This window comes from Tachysurus fulvidraco, chromosome 6 (assembly GCF_022655615.1).
Source record: "Tachysurus fulvidraco isolate hzauxx_2018 chromosome 6, HZAU_PFXX_2.0, whole genome shotgun sequence".
Classification (NCBI taxonomy): domain Eukaryota; kingdom Metazoa; phylum Chordata; class Actinopteri; order Siluriformes; family Bagridae; genus Tachysurus; species Tachysurus fulvidraco.
In genome coordinates, this window is record NC_062523.1 from 16,026,789 (window position 1) to 16,048,805 (window position 22,017).

Below are 22,017 nucleotides of genomic sequence, written 5' to 3' on the forward strand. Positions count from 1 at the left end.
TTTACCAAGTTATTAATAAGTAAATGCAGTGGTTGTGTTCATTTGAACAGAACTGAATCATTTGTTACACTGCACTTTTTTCCATGTGCAGTACTTTGACTGCCTTTGTGCTCTTTTCTCTGTAGCTTCAATACCAGATTGACCTTAAAAACAGTAAAGGCAAAGTAACTGCAGTGCAGGACACTCCTGAAATGCTTCGTGTTAAAGAAAATTCAAAGAATTTCAGCTCGGTATCTACTCATTAAGTATATTTTTCCTATTTTTATATGTTTTTTTCCTAACTGCCTATTTTCTTCAGTTTCTCCTTTTTAAATTCTTGCTTTTTTCCCTTTTTTTTCTTTTATTCTTGCTGCGATCATATGTTAACTGTCCCTGACATGCAGCCCAATTCCTTTTTCCATCTAGGCTTAAATTTAGCGATTAACTATAGACTACCAGTTTGGAGACTAACTTCGCGTTGAAACTCAGTTGATTTGTTTGAAAGAACTGCCCTAACTATTTCAAGAACTAAAAACCGTAATGCTTTTTTTTTTACACTTCTGCCAGCTGTTTTGCAGATGTGCATGTTTTCCAAGCCATGATGTGTAAATATATGTGAAATGTTCATATGTGTTGAATGATGATTTCCTTTATTATTTCCAGCAGTCTCCTCAGAAACCACAAAGAAAAATCATAGTTTCATAACAGATGTGTGTAACATTTTTTACCTCTGCATTTATAAAGATTCAATATAAGGTGGATGTGGGAGGAGGAACTGCTATAGCAGGAACACCTGAGATGGAGAGAGTTAAACGCAATCAGCAGAATATTAGCACGGTACACTGTGATGTGAATCTCTCCCCCAGCCTTTTCCCTCCTCACCAAATTCCCCTGCTACTCATCACTGACAAGAAGACCCAGGACATGTCCTTCAGTTCATTTTAATCACAACTATCTCCATTTTTAAAAAAACACTTTTTGTGTCATTCAAAAACTCCCAATATTTTAATCAACTAAAAGTCTTTTGTTGTGTATTTCAATATTAATATCCTCAGTTACTGAGTCCCAGACATTTCTATAATGCTGGTGTGTATTTTTCTTTCTAGAGTTCGCACTTTGCTTAAAGACAGCATCTTTAAAGCAAAGCTACATGACACTTACATAAGCCCTTCATTACATGACATAAGCCTGCAGCAACCTTGATAAAGGTTCATTCTCACTACAACAAAAATCTTATGCCCCTTTCCTCAGCTGTTATTTTAAAACTGAGTGTTATTTTAGATGTAGAGATCAGAGTAAGCCTTTCTAAATGTTTATCCAGGTTTACGTCAGGTGACACTCGTGGCGAGGAAGGGCTCATGTAGGGTTTCTGTAATCCCATGTAATGACGTCCTCTATCTGTAATCCCATGTCATGATGTCCTCTATAGTTTTGCCAGATACTTATGTAATACCTCCTGTGTTTTATCATTTCTCTTTTATTCCTTTGTTACAAATTAAATGGAAATATGGAATAGATCAAATACAAGGACTCACTAGGTCAAGGCATATCTATACCAGATCTTCCTGAAGTGAAACGTGTACAGGAGACTCAGAAGAACATAAGCTCGGTAGAGTTTTTTGACTCTGTTACGAGAATCCCTCCCCTTTAATCGTTTTAACGTGTTTGATCATTCTTTTGTTTTTCTTCTTACTCTAGATGTGACTTTCTTAATTCATTGGTTTTTAAGGATGTGCTGCACTTTTAGTAAGGAATAAAACACTATGGATGTGCTGTAATTGGAAAGGAATCAATAATCAGTGGAGTAGTGATACCATTATCAGCCTGAAATAGATTTATTTATTTTTTTGTATAATGTAATAGCACATCCTGTAGTGTTCTATTCTACTTATGCCACAGCTAATGATCTTTTAACATTTATTAATGAAAGAGGTGTTTTTTAACTGTATATTTTTTTACATTGTTGAACATCCATGAGACAAGTTAGTTCCTTTTTTCACTTGTATATGTTTCTTCAAAAATATTAAGTGATTTTCATTCCAGAAATCGTACTATATGTAATGAAGGTCACATTACCAGCGTAACGGATGCGGACAGACACACACGCTTCCTTTTATCTTTTTCTGTCCACATCTATTACACTGGTAATGTGACTCGTAAAGCTTACTCATTACACATATCAATCATTATACTATATGATTTTTTTTCTTTCAAATTCTTCATTTTTAAAATATCTTTTCTAACAACAAATTTGCTTGTCATGTACATGGATAATATATGATATTTGTAGAAATAACAGTGGTATCGTTTGTATAACCCTTTCTTTTTATACTTATTTAAAGATCTGTTACAAGGAGGATTTAGGAAGTGGCACTGCGATATCAGAAACTCCTGAGATGGAGAGAGTTAAACGCAATCAGGAAAATATTAGCATGGTACACTGCGGTGTGACTCTTTTCCCAGCTACGGATCATCCTGTCATCCATATATCATTATAGACAACCCTTTATAACTCCCCTAGTTAACTGTAGTCCCTGAAAAATCCAATGATCAGCACGTGATATCATTTATTATAACACTCATTCATAAATATACCACCAGGTTTAATGCTAATACTTCTAAAGTTGCTTACTCTTTAAATTATTATTTCATCTAAATTGCTTGAAATATATATATTATATATATAATTATATTTTTTGTCTGCCACAAAATGTGTTGTAAATGTCAGTAAGGCATTTATTCATGTGAGGTGATGATGTTTGCTGTGTTCATTGTATTTTATCTTTTACTCTCCTTATTCTGATTTGCTTTATTTGTATCTTGCTATGTATCTCGCCTGCATGGAACCGTATCCGTTGGTAGATAAAGTACAAAAACATGTTGGGGAAAGGGACAGCAATATCGGATCTCCCGGAGGTCAAGCGAGTCAGAGAGACTCAGAAGAACATCAGTTCGGTAGTGGAAATTACACAGAGTATATTTGGGAGTGCCTTCATGTGCATGAATGCTCACATTACCTCCATTCCATTCATATTGTCCCCTGCTAATATAATCACCAACCCTTCCAAGCAGCAGCTCAAATCTTCTACGCTCCAGTTTATTCCAAGCTTTCAAACCTGAGACCATGTAATCCAACACCAGAGTAACCTTTTCTGCTTTTGTTCTATTTGCTTTTTTTAACCTCTCATTGCAGGGTTCTGGCCCCGTAATGTGTCATTTAACCATCAAATGTGATGTTCTGAGTGGTGTTTTCTCACATCTGCTGAAGAAATGCTTGAAGTGTGAGTGTAATGTCTGGAATCTGCTTCTCACTGGCTTCTCTATGGCCACTGTTCTTCTCCACTCCAGGTTTTGTATAGAGAAGCTTCTGGCAAAGGAACTCCTGTCATATTCACGCCAGAGATGGAGCGGGTCAAACGGAACCAAGAACATATTAGCTCGGTATTCAGCCAGGGAGCGTGTGTTCCCTTAAATCCATGTTCAGCATAACCTATCTAACTCCTTCCTTCTCGCTTAGATAGCTAATAATATTAACTTCATCCTTCCACCTGCTGAATATAATACATTAAAATATAGATGTGATGTGTGCGACCATTGCTAACGTCCTGTTGATTAAACACTTTTTTATGTTTCCCCCTGTCCTGTAGCACTTCTTTGGAACAAAAACACCCTCCATCTTTGTGGACCTGTTATGCTAATTTATTTCGTTGCAATAACACGGATGTTTAAATGTGGCTGTTGTCTTCATTGTCATCTGTTTCCCTTCTTCCCTGCTGGAATGGTCCAACATGAGCTGTGTTCACTTACAACATGTTATAATGCGGTTTGCATTCATCCAGGTGCTGTACTCTGACAGCTTCCGCAAGCAGGTGCAGGGCAAAGCAGCTTTCGTACTGGACACACCTGAGATGAGACGTGTGAAACAGACTCAGCGTATCATCTCTGGGGTAAATTTCAGCTTCATTGTGCACACAACTATTTGTGGCTTGTTAGAACATCTGGAATAACACGGATGATGCGTTTGTCTCTCAGGTACAATACCACCAGGACTTTGAGAAGAGTAAGGGAAGCTTCACTCCCACCATCACTGACCTGGTGACCGAGCGTGTAAAGAGAAACACTCAGGATTTCAGTGACATCAGCTACCGTGGCATTCAGAGGCGTGTTGTGGAAATGGAGAGGAGACGTGCTATAGAGCATGACCAGGAAACCACCACTGGTCAGCTCAGTGAAAAATACACTAACAGCAACTTTACTCCTATAAACTTCCTTACATTTTTATACCACTACAGTATGTTTAGGAAGAATTAACACATAACTAACCTCTGTATCATTTCTAGACCTGCGTGTCTGGCGTACAAACCCTGGCTCTGTGTTTGACTATGATCCTGCTGAAGATAATATCCAGTCTAGAAGTCTCCACATGATGTCAGGTAGGCTACAGATTACAGACATTACATTGTTTCATTGCTACATTGCCCTGGACTTCATTTAGCATCACTAACAAAGAAAATATCAAAGCAAATTGTGCGCTCACAAAAATTAAGTATAATTTTCTATTCCTTTGCCCAGCTAGCAATATCAGTCTCTTTTCTGTTTGATTGCATAGCAATAGTATGTAACCGATTGCATTCATAGCAGTTTATATGAATACCACAGTTACAACATCAGTAGTAGAATACAACAGTTGTCTTTGTACATAAAAGGTATTTTAATAAAAAATAAAGATTTCTTTAACAATTTAAAATTTCAGTTGAGTGAGATGGTTTCATTTCAGATTCTGTATTGTCAGTAAATTAAAATAAATGTATAAATAGTAACCTTCACTCCAACAAAATCATTACATTTTTTACTTAATTATAAATTTGCAAATCATGTTAAGAATAGGGGGGCACGGTGGCTTAGTGGTTAGCACGTTTGCCTCACACCTCCACGGTTGGGGATTCGATTCCCGCCTCCGCCTTGTGTGTGTGGACTTTGCATGTTCTCCCCGTGCCTCGGGGGTTTCCTCCGGGTACTCCAGTTTCCTCCCTGGTCCAAAGACGTGCATGGTAGGTTGATTGGCATCTCTGGAAAATTGTCCGTAGTGTGTGAGTGTGTGAGTGAATGAGAGTGTGTGTGTGTGCCCTGCGATGGGTTGGCACTCCATCCAGGGTGTATCCTGCCTCGATGCCCGTGACCCAAGGTAGTTCGGATAAGCGGTAGAAAATGAATGAATGAATGAATGTTAAAAATATTCTCACTTTAGTTTCAGTTCAAATCTTTTTGTTTTTAAATTCTTACATATATTTTAGTGTAGACAGTAACTTTTATTTATTTGAGTAAGAATTTGACACCTTAACACACTGTGAAATTTCATCTTTCAGTTCAAGCTCAGCGCCGTAGTAAGGAGCACTCTCGCTCGACAAGTGCCATGAGTGGCTTAGGTGATGAGAAATCTGAGCTGTCCGAGAACGTGGACCACCAGACGTCCCTCTACAGCAACGGATTCCCTACTCATACCATCGGTACATGCATGTGACATTAAATTGCTATAATAAAAAGTGTTCACTTATGATCTTAATGGATCAGTGTTATTGATGTGTAAAATACTTCTAATTCAAATCCTTCCTTTTCTGTCTTAAAGGCTACCAGCAGGCTAAAACAGTTGAACTTCAGCAGAGATCTTCTTCTGTGGTCACCCAGCAGACCACTGTGTCTTCTGTGCCCTCACACCCCTCCACCACTGGGGTATGTATTTCTACAGATTTCTGTAACACATGTAATCGATACACTAACTTTACACAAATCTTTTGTATCCTTAAATATATTTTCTCTCTCCACAGAAAACTGTTCGTGCCATGTATGACTACGCTGCTGCCGACAATGACGAGGTGTCCTTCAAAGATGGAGATGTCATCTTGAACGTCCAGTCCATTGATGAGGGCTGGATGTATGGCACAGTGCAGCGTACTGGAAAGACCGGCATGCTGCCCGCCAACTATGTTGAGGCGATCTAAATACGAGTGCGAACATGACACATCCACAGGGCTAAGCATCTCTAGCATTTAGCTAGTTTATGTGTAGTTGATAGAAGTTTTAGTTTAGAATAGTATTGACTCCTGGTTGTCTGCCTTCATATTATGTGCAGTTTTGTTTGTGCCCAAATCAAAAAATCCTTTGTGGATGTGACACGTAAACTTGACAGACAATAGATGTATCATGTATCAAACCTAGATCATCATTTGAAAGCCCATTATTTTTTATATTGCTGAAAATTAACCGATTCCGTTGGTATCAAAGAAGGTTTCCTCTTCCAGCATTGGATCTTTTGCACAAGAAGAGATGGGCTTTGCTGTAAAGAATATCTGACACTCAACTAAAAATTGTATAACTGAAAAAATATATCAGTAAAACGTAATTATGGAGAAAAAAAAATCACAACTTGGAATTGTGGAGTAACCATCAGTTCCCCACATACAAAAATGTACACTGAAGAGTTCCAAGAAACAAGCCTCTTCCCTCCTTTGCTAAAGGCTGGTCACAAGTTGCATGTGTGTTTTGTTCTTCCAATTCCCTAGGTCTAGGGTTAAGAGTCATATTCTGGCTCAGTAGCTAATAAAGCACACCACGCTTCTGCAGTATATCTGTGTCTTGTCCTGAATAGCCTTATGTAAAGAAGTCAATTTATTTGATGCATAAATTATTAAAATGAATCCAGGTTTTAGATGGTTTTATTACACAACATTGCATGCAGCCACATGCATTTCCACTTTTAGTAAATATCGCTTAAAAAAAAAAAAAACCACTAGTTTGCCCTTGTGTCGAGTTAGCAATAGTGATAAAATACTGATAACAGAAGACATGAACTAAGATCTCCACATGAATTTGGGTTTGTTATGAATATAGAACTCTAAATAATGAAAATGAAATGAAACATTAAATTATCCAAAATAAGGCTGCCAGTGACTGAAGAAAAGGTCACACTACCACTGAGACTTGTCACTCTTAACCTTGTTGATTTTACACCTTTCTACAGATTAAAGCTCATTTCTTCAAATCTGGCTGCAATGTAATTTTTGCAATGTGTTCAGTTCTACACTGTTCACTGGCAGTCTTAGATATTAACCAAAAAAAGAACAAAAAAGACTAATGTGAACTATAAAACATCTTTCATTACATCTTGGAAGTGGTGGGTATATAAAAGGATCACCATGTGGCCTACAAATTATTGATGTTCCATAATAAATAATTTTCCAAGGCAATTGTTCATGCTGGTAAATTCTCAGTTAAAAACAACACTCTTGCACCTTCAATCCTTTATTTAAACAAAAAAATTTAAAACAAAAGTATTGTAGTACTAAAAGTGCCATCTGCATTCTGGTCTGCATGGATTTCTTTAAGAAGCATTACTAAAAAGGCTAAGAGAGGCCCATCGATCCATATAATGCTCTCAATAGGAAACAAATATGGTACAAGCTTTTAATCTCAAAGCAGGTATTTGCAGACCCATCCCATCAGTTTGGAAAAGATGATAAGACCCACAGCTAAAACGATCACTAAAAACCAAGTTGTCCACTGATGATAACATTAAAAACCAGTGAGGCATGTTCCATGTAGAAGGCTGAGGATGAAAATGCTGGTTGCCATCATGACAAACTGTCCTCAAGGTTGCTGACTAAACGTGACTGAAGATGATCCACAATATTCCTCATCATGCCACTGAGTTGTTCATGCATCAGACCCAGTTCCATTGGTGAACAACGACTGAGCTCATTGTGGGTGAGACGAGATCCCAGAGCAGCAACATCTGATAGCAGATCCACAGGCATTGGTTCTTCTTGTTTCTGCTCTACTGTAGATGGCATTTCTGATGAGAGGATTTCTGCAATTAAAAAAAAACAAGCCCCATGTCAATTTCTGGCATCTTTTTGAAAATAAGGTGAATTTCTGTCTAGTCTTTCTTACAGGATACAGGTTATCTATTCTGTAAATCTGTCAGCTGTACCTTGTCCATCTCCAGACACCTGGTCCTCCTCATTTGGAGCTGCTGGTGTCTCCTCAGGTTCAGAGGTCATTTTCTCCATCACATCAAAGCTTTTCAGGTCGTCTGGCCGCCCTTTGCGCTTAATAGATCAATCAAACATTTGTAAATACAATATCAGCTAAGTAAAATGTTGACAATTAAGCAATTGTTTGACTTTACCTGCTGCTCATAATAGGTTTTCAGTGCTTTTTTGAGATTTGACACTTTCGGTGAGCGAATAGGCAGCAACTTGATTTCGTTTGGGGAAAGAGCGCTCAGATCTCCAACCGTTTTAATATTTCTAGCACGCACAAGCTGACCAAAGCCTCGAGGCCTAGGTACAAAGAGAAAAATAGAGTGATCATGAACTGCAGTCATTTTTATTCAAAGTCATTTATTGCCCTGAATTAATCAACATATATTGGGGCACTGGGGCCAACCTATAAAACCATAAAAAGCTGAAGCCAGTGAACATTTTTAGGCATAATAGAATGCACACAACAATGTAATAAGTAGGTTAGTGTAGACAAATTGGATGAAACTGACCTCTGTTAGGTCAACTGAACTTTACCAGATCAAATGTGATCTGAATTATAACTTACCACATTGCAGAAGAAATCTGGGGCAGAACAGCCTCCACAGGAGTCGAACAGCAGACAAGAGCAGGATAAACACAATCCTTTGGAATAGGTCGGGGCTCCTGACTCATTTCTGAGATCTGTTGGTTACAGATATGATTATAAAGCCTGTCCAGACTATCAAAATGTGCAAAATAAAAGCTATATAAAAGGTTTCAGGAATAACATATAGAAACAAATACCAGGCATTTCTTTGAACTCTTGTAACCGGGAGTGCGAAGGTTGCGAGGGCTGAGGGACAGGCCTTTTGTAGGCGTTGTAATATACTGTAATAAAATTAGATTCCAATTAATTTAAACTCACTTGTAATTTGCTCTGATGTCTTAGAAATATGGAAATATTAATCCTTATACCTTAGGCTGTCCAACTGCTTTTGATTTTGGAGAGCTGGTTCGTATTACTGGACTGCGGCGGTCAATATCATCAGCGAGTTCCTGCTGGTATATCGGATTTGCGAAGGACACTCTGCGAGACTATGGAACGAAAAAGGAAACACCTATAATATGTTCCCTGTTGTAAAAATGAAACAATATTCCTAGGTTCAGAATATTCAAGATCAGAATTAAGCTTTTGATCTTTAACATTTTCTCCTCAGAACACTACCTTGATGAGAGGTGATGGAGTATCTTCCTCACATTGCCTCTTCAGTCCTTTCTTCAGAATGCTTGTAGATGGAGAAGCTGATGGTGACCATACACCACGTGTTACACTATTACTGGGACTCTGCCTCGCTTCTGTGTTGCTACAGAGCGAATCTAAAGACTTCTCTTTGGGTGGAGAGTCCAAGCATGCTTCCGATAAGGCAGTTTGCAGAGGTACAGATGCTTCACAGGGTAGGACAGTCTCAGGTTGAAGATCGTTATCTATTTGTGTTGCTTCACCATCATCTCCCTCTTCTTGTGGGAACCGGTCTAGTTCAGTGCCCTCTGGGAGTGCAGTAATCGCACCTTCCAGCTCAGGCACGAGTTCCTCCTTTTCTGGCACCTCAGTTTCTTCTCTGCTGTGAACAATTTCCTCCTGACTGACAGGAGATTCAGACTGTTCCTGGTATATTGGTTTATCCTCCACAGATTGGCTAGGGCTTGGAGAGACCTCTGGTGCACCTGGATCTTCCTGTGGTTGTTCCTGGGTAGACTTATCTTTTGAAACATTTTTATCTTGTTTCGTTTCCTCATGTTTATTCTCTGTGTCATCTACGGTGTCTTTGCTGCATTCCTCTGCCTCTCTTGCATCATCAATCACATCAGAAAACTGGGAAATGCTTTCATTTGGCTTTTCCACTAGGCTTACAGCAGGCACCTCTGCTTCGGTAAAAACGGGCAAAGATGGAGAAGATTGTGCATTAGCGACAGTAGGACAATTATCTTGAAGTACCACACTCTCTTTTTCCGGTAAGACAGAAGTAATACTGTTCGACAAGGCTTCAGGTGGCAGGCTGCTTGATTCAAGTTGAACCATGTTTTCAGTGATATTCTGTACATCTTGTGAATTACTGCTTTCTTCTTTTGAAGGTGTGCTGCCAGCTTGGAGGCATTTACAGTTAGTGGACTGTCTGCGCCAACGACTTCTTTTGCTATGAGGACATTTACGTGGTTTCAGAGACTTAACTTCAACGTTTTGAGCTAGCTGTAGGCTGTTCTGTGAAGATGGAAGGGCTTCGGTCACAACAGTCCTTTCTTCAAGAACAGCATTAACAGACTCCTCTTTATCGGAATCCATTTGCATTTTAGAGTCACTTTGTAGGCTGTTCTGTGAAGATGGAAGGGCTTCGTTCACAACGGTCCTCTCTTCCAGAACAGTGATAACAGACTCCTTTTTATCGGAATCCATTTTCATTTTAGAGTCACTTTGTTGCTCATCATCAGCTGATTTAACATCAGAAGTGTAATGTTCATTTGCTTGGATTTCAGCTACAGGGGATTCAACTTTGTCATCAGCTTCATGGACATCTTGAATATCATTCAGTGGGCCAACAACTAAACAGGCTTCTGGCTCATTTTTAGGCACGTCCATTGGAACTGAAATGCTACCTTCATCTTCTTTGCCCAACACATCCACATGAGCATTTTCAGTAATCACTGCGCTTGTGGTTATTTCAGGTGATTTATACCCTCTAGCTCTTTTAGGTTTTTGTCCGTCACGGGTATCAGACGCATCTGACTCAGAGTTCTCACCAGATGCTAACAAGGCTTGAGATGAACGACGAGTTCTATACTTGCCACGCCCTTGAGAATTGTCCTGTAGCTCACTGAGGTCATTACCCTGTGAGCATTCAGAATTCTCTTCATTAGCCTTCTTCCGCCTACCCAATTTGACTTTTGTGGTTGTTGGTGTCTGAGCATGACTTGGATCACAAACTTGTTCATTTCTAAGCCCAGGCTTCTCTTTGTTTTGTGCTTCAGCTGCTTCAGCCCTTCGTGCTCTTCTTGGTCTGGCAGGTGACTGGCTATCGGCATCAGATGCAGAACTATCCATGTGTTTAGATACACTACCTGGAGAGTCCTCCTGAGAGTTCTCAACTCTTTGTGTTTTGTCCGAAACGTCTGCATTAACATTGCTTAATCTGGTCCGCCTTACAGGCCTACCATGTGACTGACTATGTGACTGATTAAGAGGAGACGACTCCTTATCATCTGATGAACTTAAAGGAGACTGTTCAGTCTTGGTAACCTCTTTACTCCTACTTTTTCTTCCCCGTGATGAGTTTGTGATAGCCAGAGATGGTACTTGTGAATCACTCCGTTCATCTTTTTGTTCAAGGTTTTGCAGTTTGACACTTTCGCTCTTGTTCTCTTCATGGACTCGACTTCTTCTGGTTCTTGTAGGCAAATTGTTCTTGACAGATGCAGGTTTCTGTGCATCATTCAAAGTTGATGCATTAACAGAAAGCTTCTTCGTGCTTTTTGATTCCTGATCAGACACTTCCCCTGGCAGAACCGGCTTACTTCTGCGTCTACCAGACCTCCTTGGTTCAACTGGACTTGAATCCTGAGAAGCAACAAAAACTTCAGATTTTCTACCAGGGGAGGCAATTTCCATATTCCCCTTGACACTGAATTTGTCTAAGGACTTGTCAGGATCAGCTACCTCAGTCAGCTCTTGGTTTTGGGTGTCTGGGATCACATCCTCTTCTGTGCCTTCACTTGGACATGTAGCTACCGAGTTTAACTCTGCCTCTATTTCCAGTCCATCAGACTTATTAGTAGAATCCTCGGTAATATTAGCAGCAGATTCCTTAGATACCTCGTTACCAGTTTCTGGCTGTGAGTAAGAAGAAGGTGAAGGCAGGTTTGAGTCATTTTGTGACTTTTGTGGCTCCTGACTAAAAGAAGTCCTAGAGAGTGGGCCAGTAAATTTTGTAACACTTGGGGAATTAGCTGGTCTATCCTCTCCATATTTCTCTAGGGTTATGAAGGACTGACGTCGACTGCTAGGCTTTGGTGGAGTACCAGAGATCATGTCAGATGAACTGGACACATTTGGGCTTTGGCTCTCAGAATCCTGATGTTCACCAGCATCTGCAGCTGTGACATCCAGAGAAGACAGCACTTCAGTAGTTTGGTTTTCTTCATTTGTTGCTTTTTCTTGTGCAGCAAGGTCTGGATTGATGTTATTTTGCACTCTCTCATCATCAATTACATATGATGCTTTATCCTTTAAATCCTAGGGATTACAAAAATCACCAATTTACCACTTGAACTCTTGTTCTAATTATTAAAATTCTCATAATAAAATGTGCAATACAGTGCAGTCAGATATACACAGCCTTACCTGCGCGTCAGTCATATCAATTTCTTTGGCCTCAGCTTGTTCCTGTGTTGGCAGTTTGTCCCTAAATTGAAACACATGCTGGTAAACAACTCTGTACTGAAAGGAGACAGATGCTGAGATTATGACACTAATGCAAAAAAAAAACAAAAACAAAAAAAAAACGGCACATACATGGACTCCTCTTGACTCTGTGTGTACTGTGTAAAGACTGTAGTATCCAAAGAGGCATCCAAGTTATTGTACATAGCAGGGATATCAACCCTATAAGATATGGAATAAAGCAATACATAAAAAAACAAGTTTGAGTAAGAGACACTTTGCTACACTACACAATCTGCTACTTTTAATACCTTTTAGTTCTTTTGACCTCCTTCTGATGTTCAGTAAGTACTCTCTCCTTTGCCTCAGGTGGAATAAAGACAAAATCTACTGATGCCTCCTCCTCAAGAACTTCTTTGTGTGGTGGCTTCGGAGAACCGAAATCCAATTTCACCTGCAAATGTCATACGACCATCAACCAGTATGATACAACCGATAAGATCCAAAGTTAAAGGGTATCATTTCAAGTTATTTACAGATACAGGCTTGGAAGGTGTTCCAGAACTCCTCTCCTGTAGCACTGCTGCCCTAGTCAGTAAGGATTCTCTCTTTCCTACTGAGGTCACCATCATCCCACTGATTTTGGTGTCAAGTTGAGAACCTTCACTCTGCTCAAAACAAAATGAACAATAAAGGCAAGTATATTTGGTGAACCATTTGATCCAGGTGGTATGATTCTACCAGTAGACGTCATTCAACACACGATATGTAGTATAAAAAGTGTACTTGCATTACTAAAGCATTATAGGTTTATATATTATATACTGTTTAGTCAGGTTTTTACTAATGCGATTTGGTCTGAAGCTAAAAATACTAGTGAACTTACTGAGCACTGTCCGCTGAAATCCTCAGAGTTGTCAACTGATCGAAAACCAGGTAATATTAAGGGAGACTTCTGCTTAGCTTGATTTAAAACAGGCCTAGAAGATTTTTTTTCTTTTATGAGTCAAGGCACATCTTGTATAATGACAGACAAGGAATACTGTAAAATCATTATTATTAGACACAAAAAACTTAAATGCTTCAAGTTTAATGCTATTTTTATGTATACAATTCACACACACCTGAGACTGTCAGGGTACGTCAGCACAAGAGCATTTCCAAAAGTGCCATTCCAGAACTGAGTCATGACAGAGCGGATGTGTTTGCTCTTGTTTTGGAAAAGTACACAGAGCAAAGGAGACAAAATCTCCAGCAGCTCATCATTATACTGCACTGCCGAACGTGTTTGCAGGATGCCAAACACATCTCCTACCAGCTTTTCCAACTAAGTTTAAGAAGAAAAAAAAAAAACATTTAAAAAAGGATGGCAGGATTGTAACAAAAGGCTGATCTATTGGTATTTATTAGCAACTTCTACTTCAGCAACGCATTTACCTTGAATGCTAGCATAGTGTGGGTCTTTGACTGTTGACCTTCTGAACTACATGTAGTAAGAGAGAAAAAAAACTGCATTCAGTATGTGTTGAGTATTCAGGTTTAGTTAAAAAAAGTTTGCAGGTTTAGTAAATTCAGAAAACTCACCTTACAACTGGACCATAAAGAAGCGCAAGAAGTTTTGTGAGGGAAGCCAATAACTCTTTAATAACAGTGGGCAGTGAAATGTTGGTGAAAAGAATCGAGACAATGGAGAAGAGCATTGTACCAATGCCACTTAAAACTATACTGTTTGCCTCTGAAGAGGCCAAAGTTATGAAAACCTCTAAAGACTGCACAAAGAGCGCATGAAAGGTTGAGAGATTCCCCAGAGCTTTGTTCCTCTTTCGAACCCAGCGTAGCGGTGTGTGAGGGGCTAAAAAGGGAAAGGTTCAATGTTAAATGTAAAACCATTAAAGAAAATCTATCCTTCCATCAAAAGCAAAATACATGAAATCTTACATTTCATTTTTTGCTGAAACTGAGGGGTAAATGGAGAGAAGTCCACATTTTCAACAATGGACATCAAGATATTTGCTACTGCGTCAAGAGTGGACAAATTCTAGACAGGGGAAAACAGAAATCCATTAATTAGAAAATAAATATAATGAAATTGCATGTCCTTAAAAAACTGTTATGTCCCATGTAAGCTACATACCTTCAGGGCTTCACTATCCAGTGCAGAAGATATCCTGGCACACAACTCTTCACAGCACACGTTCTCTTCAGCTGTGGCCACGAGAGCAGAGCAGCGAGCAAACGCCTTGTACAGTCGAGACCAAGTGCTCAACATGGTCTTCTGAGTCATCTAACATAGAAATTATTTTATTTACAAGCAACTAGCTATGATGCTCAAAGTATGTGAGAAATGCAGATGGTTACTGACCTGTGGAAGACCTGAGCCAGGCAAAAGGTGAGTAATGGGAAACATCAAGGCACTATGAATTGCGCTGAAATTATGCTCCAGGGCATCTCCTTGATTTACCTCATTTGTCTGTTAAAAAAAAAAATAAGTGATCTGTTGGATAAGTCTTTGTTGGTTTTCATTTCATATCAGAACCAATATAAACATAGAACAAACCTGTGTAATGGTATCAGTTAAAGGGTTCACAACTACACTCCACATTCTCCACAAATGCTCTCTGTTTTCCACAGACTCCACACTGCCACTCACTGTCCCCAAAACAGATTCTCCAAAGGCCAGGGGGGATGTGGGCCCACAGAGACCACAAGTGACAAGGGTCTCCAAGCACACAAAGAATCTACCAGATAATAATAATAAAAAAAAGGCAAACCAATGAAATAAATATAAAGCTAAAGTTTTCAGCGCTGTTCATTTAAACAAGTCTAGAGTTTCTGTATGACCAAAATGATTAAAAATGGTAATAAAATCAATAAACAAATACTGATAACTCTCGAAAAACTCACCCTTCGTAAGTCACAAACGAAGAGAGCATACTGCTCTTGTAGAAAAGAAGAATCAGGAAAAGAGCTGGGGTACCCTGTTTAAAAATGGAGAACATGTTTATTCATAAATGAACTTAATGACTGGCAAGTAGATTTGAGTTTGTACAGATTATTATAAAATGGTTTAACTGCAAAAAGTGTCTCACAAACTCACATTCAATACATCCATGTTAGCCACTTGATATGCTGCAGATCCTAGTACCTTCTGAGGTATGGCTTTCACAGTAGCTTCCAACAAAGCCTAGGGGGTGTGGGCAAGATATGGGATGAGACAAGTACAGAAAGGCTTTTCTATGAAATTTAAAATTCACTTCCAAAAAATATTAGCAATGAATTCTCAATACAAGCCTTTGAGGTTTCCATGACTTAGGGTGCAATGGAACACCAAGATATAAAACCTCAAAGAGAGCTTGAATGAGAAATTGCAATTAGCATGCGCTGCTTGAGTTCGATGGAGCCTGTTTTCAAGAACAACCATTTGCAAAGTGAGATGATTTACCAGAGCCCGTGGGGCTGGCAGGGCTTCAGAAGACACAATAGACTGCAGGGCCTGTAGCAGGAGAGTGAGTACTTCGGAACCCTGCCTCTCCTTCTTATTACCAGCTGTAAAAAGAAAAAAAAAGAAACCTCAAAGGAGGAACACATGCAAACTTAAAGCAGATGGAGCAACAGGACCCTTTAGTCATGTATGAATATTTATCCAGACTTACAGACCAATGCAGGACTTACCAGCTTCTATTGTTGTATTGACATGGCCAACAAGGCTAGTCCAAATCAGTCTCAGCAATGCTTCTAAACAAAGAAAAACAAAAGCTTAATTTATTAGTTTCATTTTGAGAGTATAAAACTGCCTAAACAATGCCATGCATATGGAAACAGTTCAAGCTAGTTCTTAGTCATACACGTTTTTAGCGGTGCCCCAAAAGCCAAGTATCTTTTGCAAATGATTAATATTTCACAATGACAATTCAGTTATAGCAGCCAGATATATATCTTAATGTATTACAGACCATCTGGAGGAAAGACAGGGTAAAATGTACAAACACATGTTAAAATGAATCACCCAGCTATTGACAAATGTATAACAGAGGCTCTTCAGGGGATGCAACTGTACAACGAGACCATTGTCTCCTAAGAGAACATTCCAAATTATCCAAATTCATATTATTCAGCTAACTCCACTCTTATTTATTAACAAATTATTTATTAGTTCATTTAGAAAAAGCATGGTAATGTAGAGCTTTGCACAATTGATCCTAAATAACTGGAAAAACTACATGTTTTTTAACTTTAAGGGGTACTCTGAAGTCAGAGACACTAAATACTTTAAGGAAACAAAAATGCATTATAACAGTAGCATGAAATGGTTTAAAGTTTATTTATAAAAAAAAAAAAATCAACAATCACTGAATAAAGGCTGAATGCAACTGCACAGTAATGACACAAAAACCAGCAGGAATTAAGGCAACTGAGTACCTGGAGCATCTTTGCCCACAGAGATGAAGCCATCTCTAACAGCTGAAATGAGTGTGGAGGAGTGCTTGCTGAAGAACGAGTGACTGGTGAGAAGGTTGTGTGTCAAAGGCTCTGAAAAAGCACACAAGTATGCATTTATAATTCGGTTCACATACAGCTACAGGGCCATAGTATCCTAAAGCAGTTTTGGAAAAATAGAGGGAAACGGGCATGGAATTACAATAACAGCAAAGCTGTAGATTATTAAACAGTCAGAGACAATCATTGTACTACTGCTTTACCAAGATTGAGCTGTAAATTGTTCTTGGCTGCAGCAGCACTGGCCTGTGAGCCTAGAAAGTAGTGCAAAAGCATCTCCAGTCCCAGCAGCTGGATTGAGGCATAGGACAGGGGTGTGCTTACACTGCTGTTCAAGCTCAGATGAGAGCTAGCACCTGGACTACTACACGAGGGACCACCTGAAATAGATATGTATAAATATGAGCATGTAATCAAGAGACAGATAGATTACATATACATGTTTCAATAGATAACAAGATATTTAAGTCAAATAGCTTTTATTGTCATTTCAACAAATATATAGCTGTTGCAGTACACAGTGAAATGAGACATTTCTCCTGAACCATGGTGCTACATAGAACACCGACAGAGCTAAGAACTTAAGTTAGTCCTAGCCACATAACGTGCATCTGTGCAACCAGGTGCAAACAATGCAGGACAAAAGACAAGACGACCATGCAGGACAAAAGACAAATGCAGTGCCAACCAGTGTACATTCTGTACATGCAGAGGTAAAAAAATTAAATAATAGATACATTTCATTTACCTGGTTTAGGAGTAACTAGTCCAATGCCATTGCTTTGGCTTGTGTTTCTAGCAGGAGTGGCTGGAGACACCAATGAGGCATCTGGAGGAAGTGTGCTAAGCAGCAGTGGTACACCAACCTTTATACATATAGGTTTAAGGTGTTAGAATGTTGCAAACTTATTAAACAATGTAAAAATTTGTGCTGTATGTCTTGAATTACAAAAATATATTCCAGTTTACTTGTTCAAAGTTAGCAGACAAGTTAGGGCCTAGTTTGACCACCAGATACCACCAGACTTCTAATTTGGTGAGCAGCAAGGCTTCAGTCCTCACAAGGATGGAGCTGAGAGGCTGCATAAGTAGTTTTAGTCGCTTGCTGCTACAGAGAATATCTGAAAGAGACATTTAATCCAAGTTGGTCCAATGACAAAAAAAAAGTTTGCAGGTGTCTGGTCAACTGCTTACCTGGATTAAGGGCAAAGTTGTCAATGAGGCTTTTCCAAGCTAGGAAGGCAATTTTCTTAATGCTCGGAGAGGAGCTGCGGAAGCCCAGCTCTTCTAAATAAAGCAGCGAATTTATGAAGGCACCTCCTTTATGGAGCATCTACACAGAGACAACACATTTCATATTTACCTGCACCAAACATGTCTTCAGAACTTATAAAAGAACGATCATTAGTGCAATCATGTGCATGCCTTACCTTGCCTAAAAGCTTTACAAATAAAGGCCAGAGCTTTAGCACATTGCTCTCATTCTTGGTGGAGAACAGTTTCTGCATTTCAGGGATAAGTTTCTAAGAGAAAATGTAAAAGGCCAGTAATTGAAAGAACACAGAGACATGCATAATCTGACAAGACTAGTGTGAAAAACTTCTTCCAAAACATAATTATTTCAGTAAGAGAATCATTAACATTTTTAAAAGGCATTTAATTAGTAGTCAAATGAAAAAAATATAATAAAATTGGATCTCCAAATTTGATTTATCAGAAGCTGAGGCTGTAGTATTTCTTTACCAGGAAGCAAAATAAAGTCAATCACTTAAATAAGCTGGAGTGGCCTCCTACCCAAGGCCAAACAACTTTGACACAAAGCACAAAAGTACCTAAATCTCACTCTAGCAGTATCTCTGCATAATGAAAACAAGAGAAAGACTTACAGAAGACATCATAGGCTCTACAAGGGCAGCCACCTCCTGCTGTTTTTCCAGAAGAAGGGGCATTCCCATTTCTAGCGCTGCAGCTGCACGCAACCGCACTTTAGAGGCTGAGTGAACTACCAGAGGTACAATCAGCTTAATCCACAAAACTGCTCCTTCACCCATCTGAACTGGAGCCTGTTCAAGCAGCCTGAAAATGAAATATTCAACTGTTAACAGCTTATGTGTAAAGTGGCCATAAGTGTAACAAAATGACATTATTTGAAGGTAGAAATTGAAAAAGAAACCATTATTTACTTTATAACAACATTCAGAGACTCGTGATCAGTCAGCACTGACTGGATGTCTTTTGTCTGCAGAGCCTCAAGAGTCTTGAGTATTTCTGGTGTCTAAAGGACAGAGATGAGATCCAAATATGGCTTAAAATGAAAGAAAAAGCTCCTAAAACATGCAGAATACTTTCTTTTTACTAACCTTCTTAGCAACAACCTCTGCAGAAAAGTTCTGTTTTGAAATGACCCATAATGCTCGTGTGCAGGTGTTCTTGTCTGTGGACTTTAACACCAGGGCACAAAGGGTCAACAAGATCTCCTCTGCAAAATTTGCTAAAAAAAATAAAAGAAAAAATAAATTGAATTAAAGACGGCATTTCAAAACCAACAATACAGAGACATCCAAGAACTGCATTGTTTCTGTATTCCTTTTGCATTGCTCCAGAGCTTACCAGGAATGCCTGAGACAATGTGTGTGCTGAATACACAGAAACCCAGGGCCTGAAGCGCAGCCTGTCTTAGCTCCTCATTTTCACTGGATATGTGAGTCTGGAAGCGACAACATCGTATTGAGTATGAATAAATAAATGCACACATTTTACAAAATAAAAGTACATGTAATAATGACAACCAAACCACAAAACATACAAATTTTATAGCAAGCTCTTACCTGAAAAGCTTTACCCAGGCGTGAAAAGTGCTTAACGATTAGAGGAAAGAACTGCCTTCCATCTTCTCCACTGAGCCGACTGAAAACAGCAAACACAATTTAGCTCTGTAATGTTTTACGAACATTTAGAAGCAGACTACAGCTCCAGTATAATAATCATAATTTCTGATTTCACTCACTTGGCAATGGTAAGGTAGGCATCAGTCTGCTCAGACACCCCGGCTGCGACGTCCTCCAGAGTTCCAAGGAGAGGGAGGAGGCTGGAACTGGACATGGGGACCGTGGCCATCATCCTCAAGTCCTGCAGGAAAACAAATTGATTGTGATCACAATTATTGTGATTTCCTTACTCCATCACACAAATAAGATTCTTCATACGCTGAGTTGGGTACAGGAAAGACAAATTAATGTTGAAGGATTTCTTTGAGCACCTTACTTAAACATTTTGGGATTCAATTATCAAGCTTTAAATTAGACTCAAAATGAAGGTCTCAGTGTTGCAGTTTAAAGTCATTCAATAAATTGTTCGGACTACAAATGTACGTTGATCCCTTTTCATTCCTGATGCATAGCAGCTAACAGGTGACATTAATGCTCCTAAATAAGTAGCTTACATCTGGGGGGAAAAAAGCTCATTTAACTGCTAGTGATCAGAAAAAGGCATTCAACAATGGTGAAAACAGACGGATGTGGCAACCAGCTAACATCTCTTCCTCCTCCCTGCTAAATATCTGGCTAACAAAATGCTTACAAATAGGTTGCATAACCACAGACAATTCCACTAAATCATATATTCTTCATAAATCCACAAACGCAGCACCGGGATTGTTTTGTTTAACGTTAGCATTGCCATTTAGCGACCTCGTTGTAGTTTAGCACGTCGTGTAAACAATGTAATACAGCTAAGAAAACACACAGCTAATATAATAACATCTGCGTTCGTGTAACGAGCTCAGGACGACACGCAGGTAGCGTGATGGATGGAGCAGATTTTAGCGACTGGAACACACTCGAAAATCAGCAGTTAGTAGTTTAGGTGTTAGGTTTTGATGTTGCAGTGTTGTATCACGAGCTGTAGCTAACTCACCCTGTCCACAACACACTGCAGCTAACTAGGAAGCCAGACGGGAAAAGTAGTGTTCTCTCACCTCACTGAAATTAAAGGAACACAACCAACCGAAAGCAGCGTGAACATGGATGGGAAACTTATACTAACAAACCAAGCAAATAGGTTTCCTAAAAAGATTAGTATCGACTGTCAATAACGGGGAAATCGTCGCCTCGCTGTTTCTTCAGCAGTCCCGCGAAAACGCTGGCGCCAAACAAGGCGCGCTGAACAGCTTCACCTTTCACCCGCCACAAGCTCCGCCCCCTCAAGTATCATTTCATTACAAAGGAGCAACCAGAAGACTTCACTGGTGTGGTGATGTTAAGGGGCAACCAGAAGACTTCACTGGTGTGGTGATGTTAATGAGCAACCAGAACGTTTCACTGGTGTGGTGATGTTAAGGAGCAACCAGAAGACTTCACTGGTGTGGTGATGTTAAGGGGCAACCAGAAGACTTCACTGGTGTGGTGAAGTTAAGGAGCAACCAGAAGACTTCACTGGTGTGGTGATGTTAAGGGGCAACCAGAAGACTTCACTGGTGTGGTGATGTTAATGAGCAACCAGAACGTTTCACTGGTGTGGTGATGTTAAGGAGCAACCAGAAGACTTCACTGGTGTGGTGATGTTAAGGAGCAACCAGAAGACTTCACTGGTGTGGTGATGTTAAGGAGCAACCAGAAGACTTCACTGGTGTGGTGATGTTAAGGAGCAACCAGAACACTTCACTGGTGTGGTGATGTTAAGGAGCAACCAGAAGACTTCACTGGTGTGGTGATGTTAAGGAGCAACCAGAACACTTCACTGGTGTGGTGATGTTAAGGAGCAACCAGAAGACTTCACTGGTGTGGTGATGTTAAGGGGCAACCAGAACACTTCACTGGTGTGGTGATGTTAAGGAGCAACCAGAACACTTCACTGGTGTGGTGATGTTAAGGAGCAACCAGAAGACTTCAGTGGTGTGGTGATGTTAAGGGGCAACCAGAACGTTTCACTGGTGTCGTGACAATAAGCAACCAGAACTCTTCACTGGTGTCGTGATGTTTTATTAATCTTTCGTGACGAATTAATCTTTCCCCATTTCTTCTAAAATTACATTGATTTCCCACCACGTTACATTGAAGGTTTCGTTTGGAGGAATCATTTGAATAATAT

The 22,017-nt window shown here is 39.5% G+C and overlaps 2 protein-coding genes across 39 annotated transcripts in view; one reads left to right on the top strand and one right to left on the bottom strand.

Annotated features, from left to right (window-relative positions):
- neb (nebulin) overlaps positions 1–6,602 on the top strand; it is a 54,220-nt gene extending 47,618 nt beyond the window's left edge. For 22 of the 36 annotated variants that reach the window (XM_047815300.1, XM_047815301.1, XM_027164277.2 and 19 more), the window contains 12 exons: positions 126–230; positions 724–816; positions 1,496–1,588; positions 2,322–2,414; positions 2,842–2,934; positions 3,328–3,420; positions 3,819–3,926; positions 4,012–4,198; positions 4,320–4,412; positions 5,346–5,486; positions 5,606–5,709; positions 5,805–6,602. In XM_047815300.1, coding sequence (XP_047671256.1) covers positions 126–230; positions 724–816; positions 1,496–1,588; positions 2,322–2,414; positions 2,842–2,934; positions 3,328–3,420; positions 3,819–3,926; positions 4,012–4,198; positions 4,320–4,412; positions 5,346–5,486; positions 5,606–5,709; positions 5,805–5,978 — 1,377 coding nt within the window. In that variant the 3' untranslated portion in view covers positions 5,979–6,602. Of the gene's footprint in view, positions 1–125; positions 231–383; positions 673–723; positions 817–1,495; positions 1,589–2,321; positions 2,415–2,841; positions 2,935–3,327; positions 3,421–3,818; positions 3,927–4,011; positions 4,199–4,319; positions 4,413–5,345; positions 5,487–5,605; positions 5,710–5,804 lie in introns of those variants that run through there. The other 14 variants (XM_047815322.1, XM_047815324.1, XM_047815329.1 and 11 more) reach the window with 9 other exon arrangements.
- Positions 6,603–7,265: 663 nt separating this feature from the next.
- rif1 (replication timing regulatory factor 1) lies at positions 7,266–21,116 on the bottom strand. Of its 3 annotated transcripts, none has more exons than XM_047815337.1 (36): positions 20,906–21,116; positions 19,937–20,058; positions 19,758–19,836; positions 19,540–19,636; positions 19,290–19,420; positions 19,113–19,204; positions 18,816–19,005; positions 18,360–18,452; positions 18,124–18,262; positions 17,899–18,050; positions 17,678–17,795; positions 17,133–17,309; positions 16,852–16,962; positions 16,105–16,167; positions 15,875–15,978; positions 15,530–15,616; positions 15,337–15,410; positions 14,990–15,170; positions 14,795–14,902; positions 14,567–14,716; positions 14,371–14,470; positions 14,017–14,284; positions 13,870–13,915; positions 13,557–13,759; positions 13,319–13,412; positions 12,969–13,100; positions 12,744–12,886; positions 12,565–12,654; positions 12,394–12,454; positions 9,226–12,285; positions 8,976–9,095; positions 8,805–8,888; positions 8,587–8,702; positions 8,165–8,318; positions 7,967–8,084; positions 7,266–7,843 (listed from the first exon to the last, which is right to left on the bottom strand). In XM_047815337.1, exons 2-36 carry the CDS (start codon positions 20,047–20,049, stop codon positions 7,608–7,610), a joined length of 7,284 nt encoding a protein of 2,427 aa, XP_047671293.1. In that variant the 5' UTR covers positions 20,050–20,058; positions 20,906–21,116; the 3' UTR covers positions 7,266–7,607. The 3 variants fall into 3 exon arrangements, with proteins under 3 accessions (XP_047671293.1, XP_047671291.1, XP_047671292.1); XM_047815335.1 differs by having other exon boundaries at positions 12,969–13,103; XM_047815336.1 differs by having other exon boundaries at positions 12,969–13,103; positions 20,845–21,116.
- Positions 21,117–22,017: the final 901 nt, after the last annotated feature.

What these genes read in the sequence shown, in the direction of transcription:
- rif1 (XM_047815335.1), bottom strand. Translation starts at nt 20,049, where the DNA reads ATGATGGCCACGGTCCCCATGTCCAGTTCCAGCCTCCTCCCTCTCCTT. An exon ending in TTGATATGACTGACGCGCAG is followed by an intron (nt 12,286 to 12,393) that starts GTAAGGCTGTGT and finishes TGTAATCCCTAG; the next exon opens with GATTTAAAGGATAAAGCATC. An exon ending in CTCCATCACCTCTCATCAAG is followed by an intron (nt 9,096 to 9,225) that starts GTAGTGTTCTGA and finishes TTCGTTCCATAG; the next exon opens with TCTCGCAGAGTGTCCTTCGC.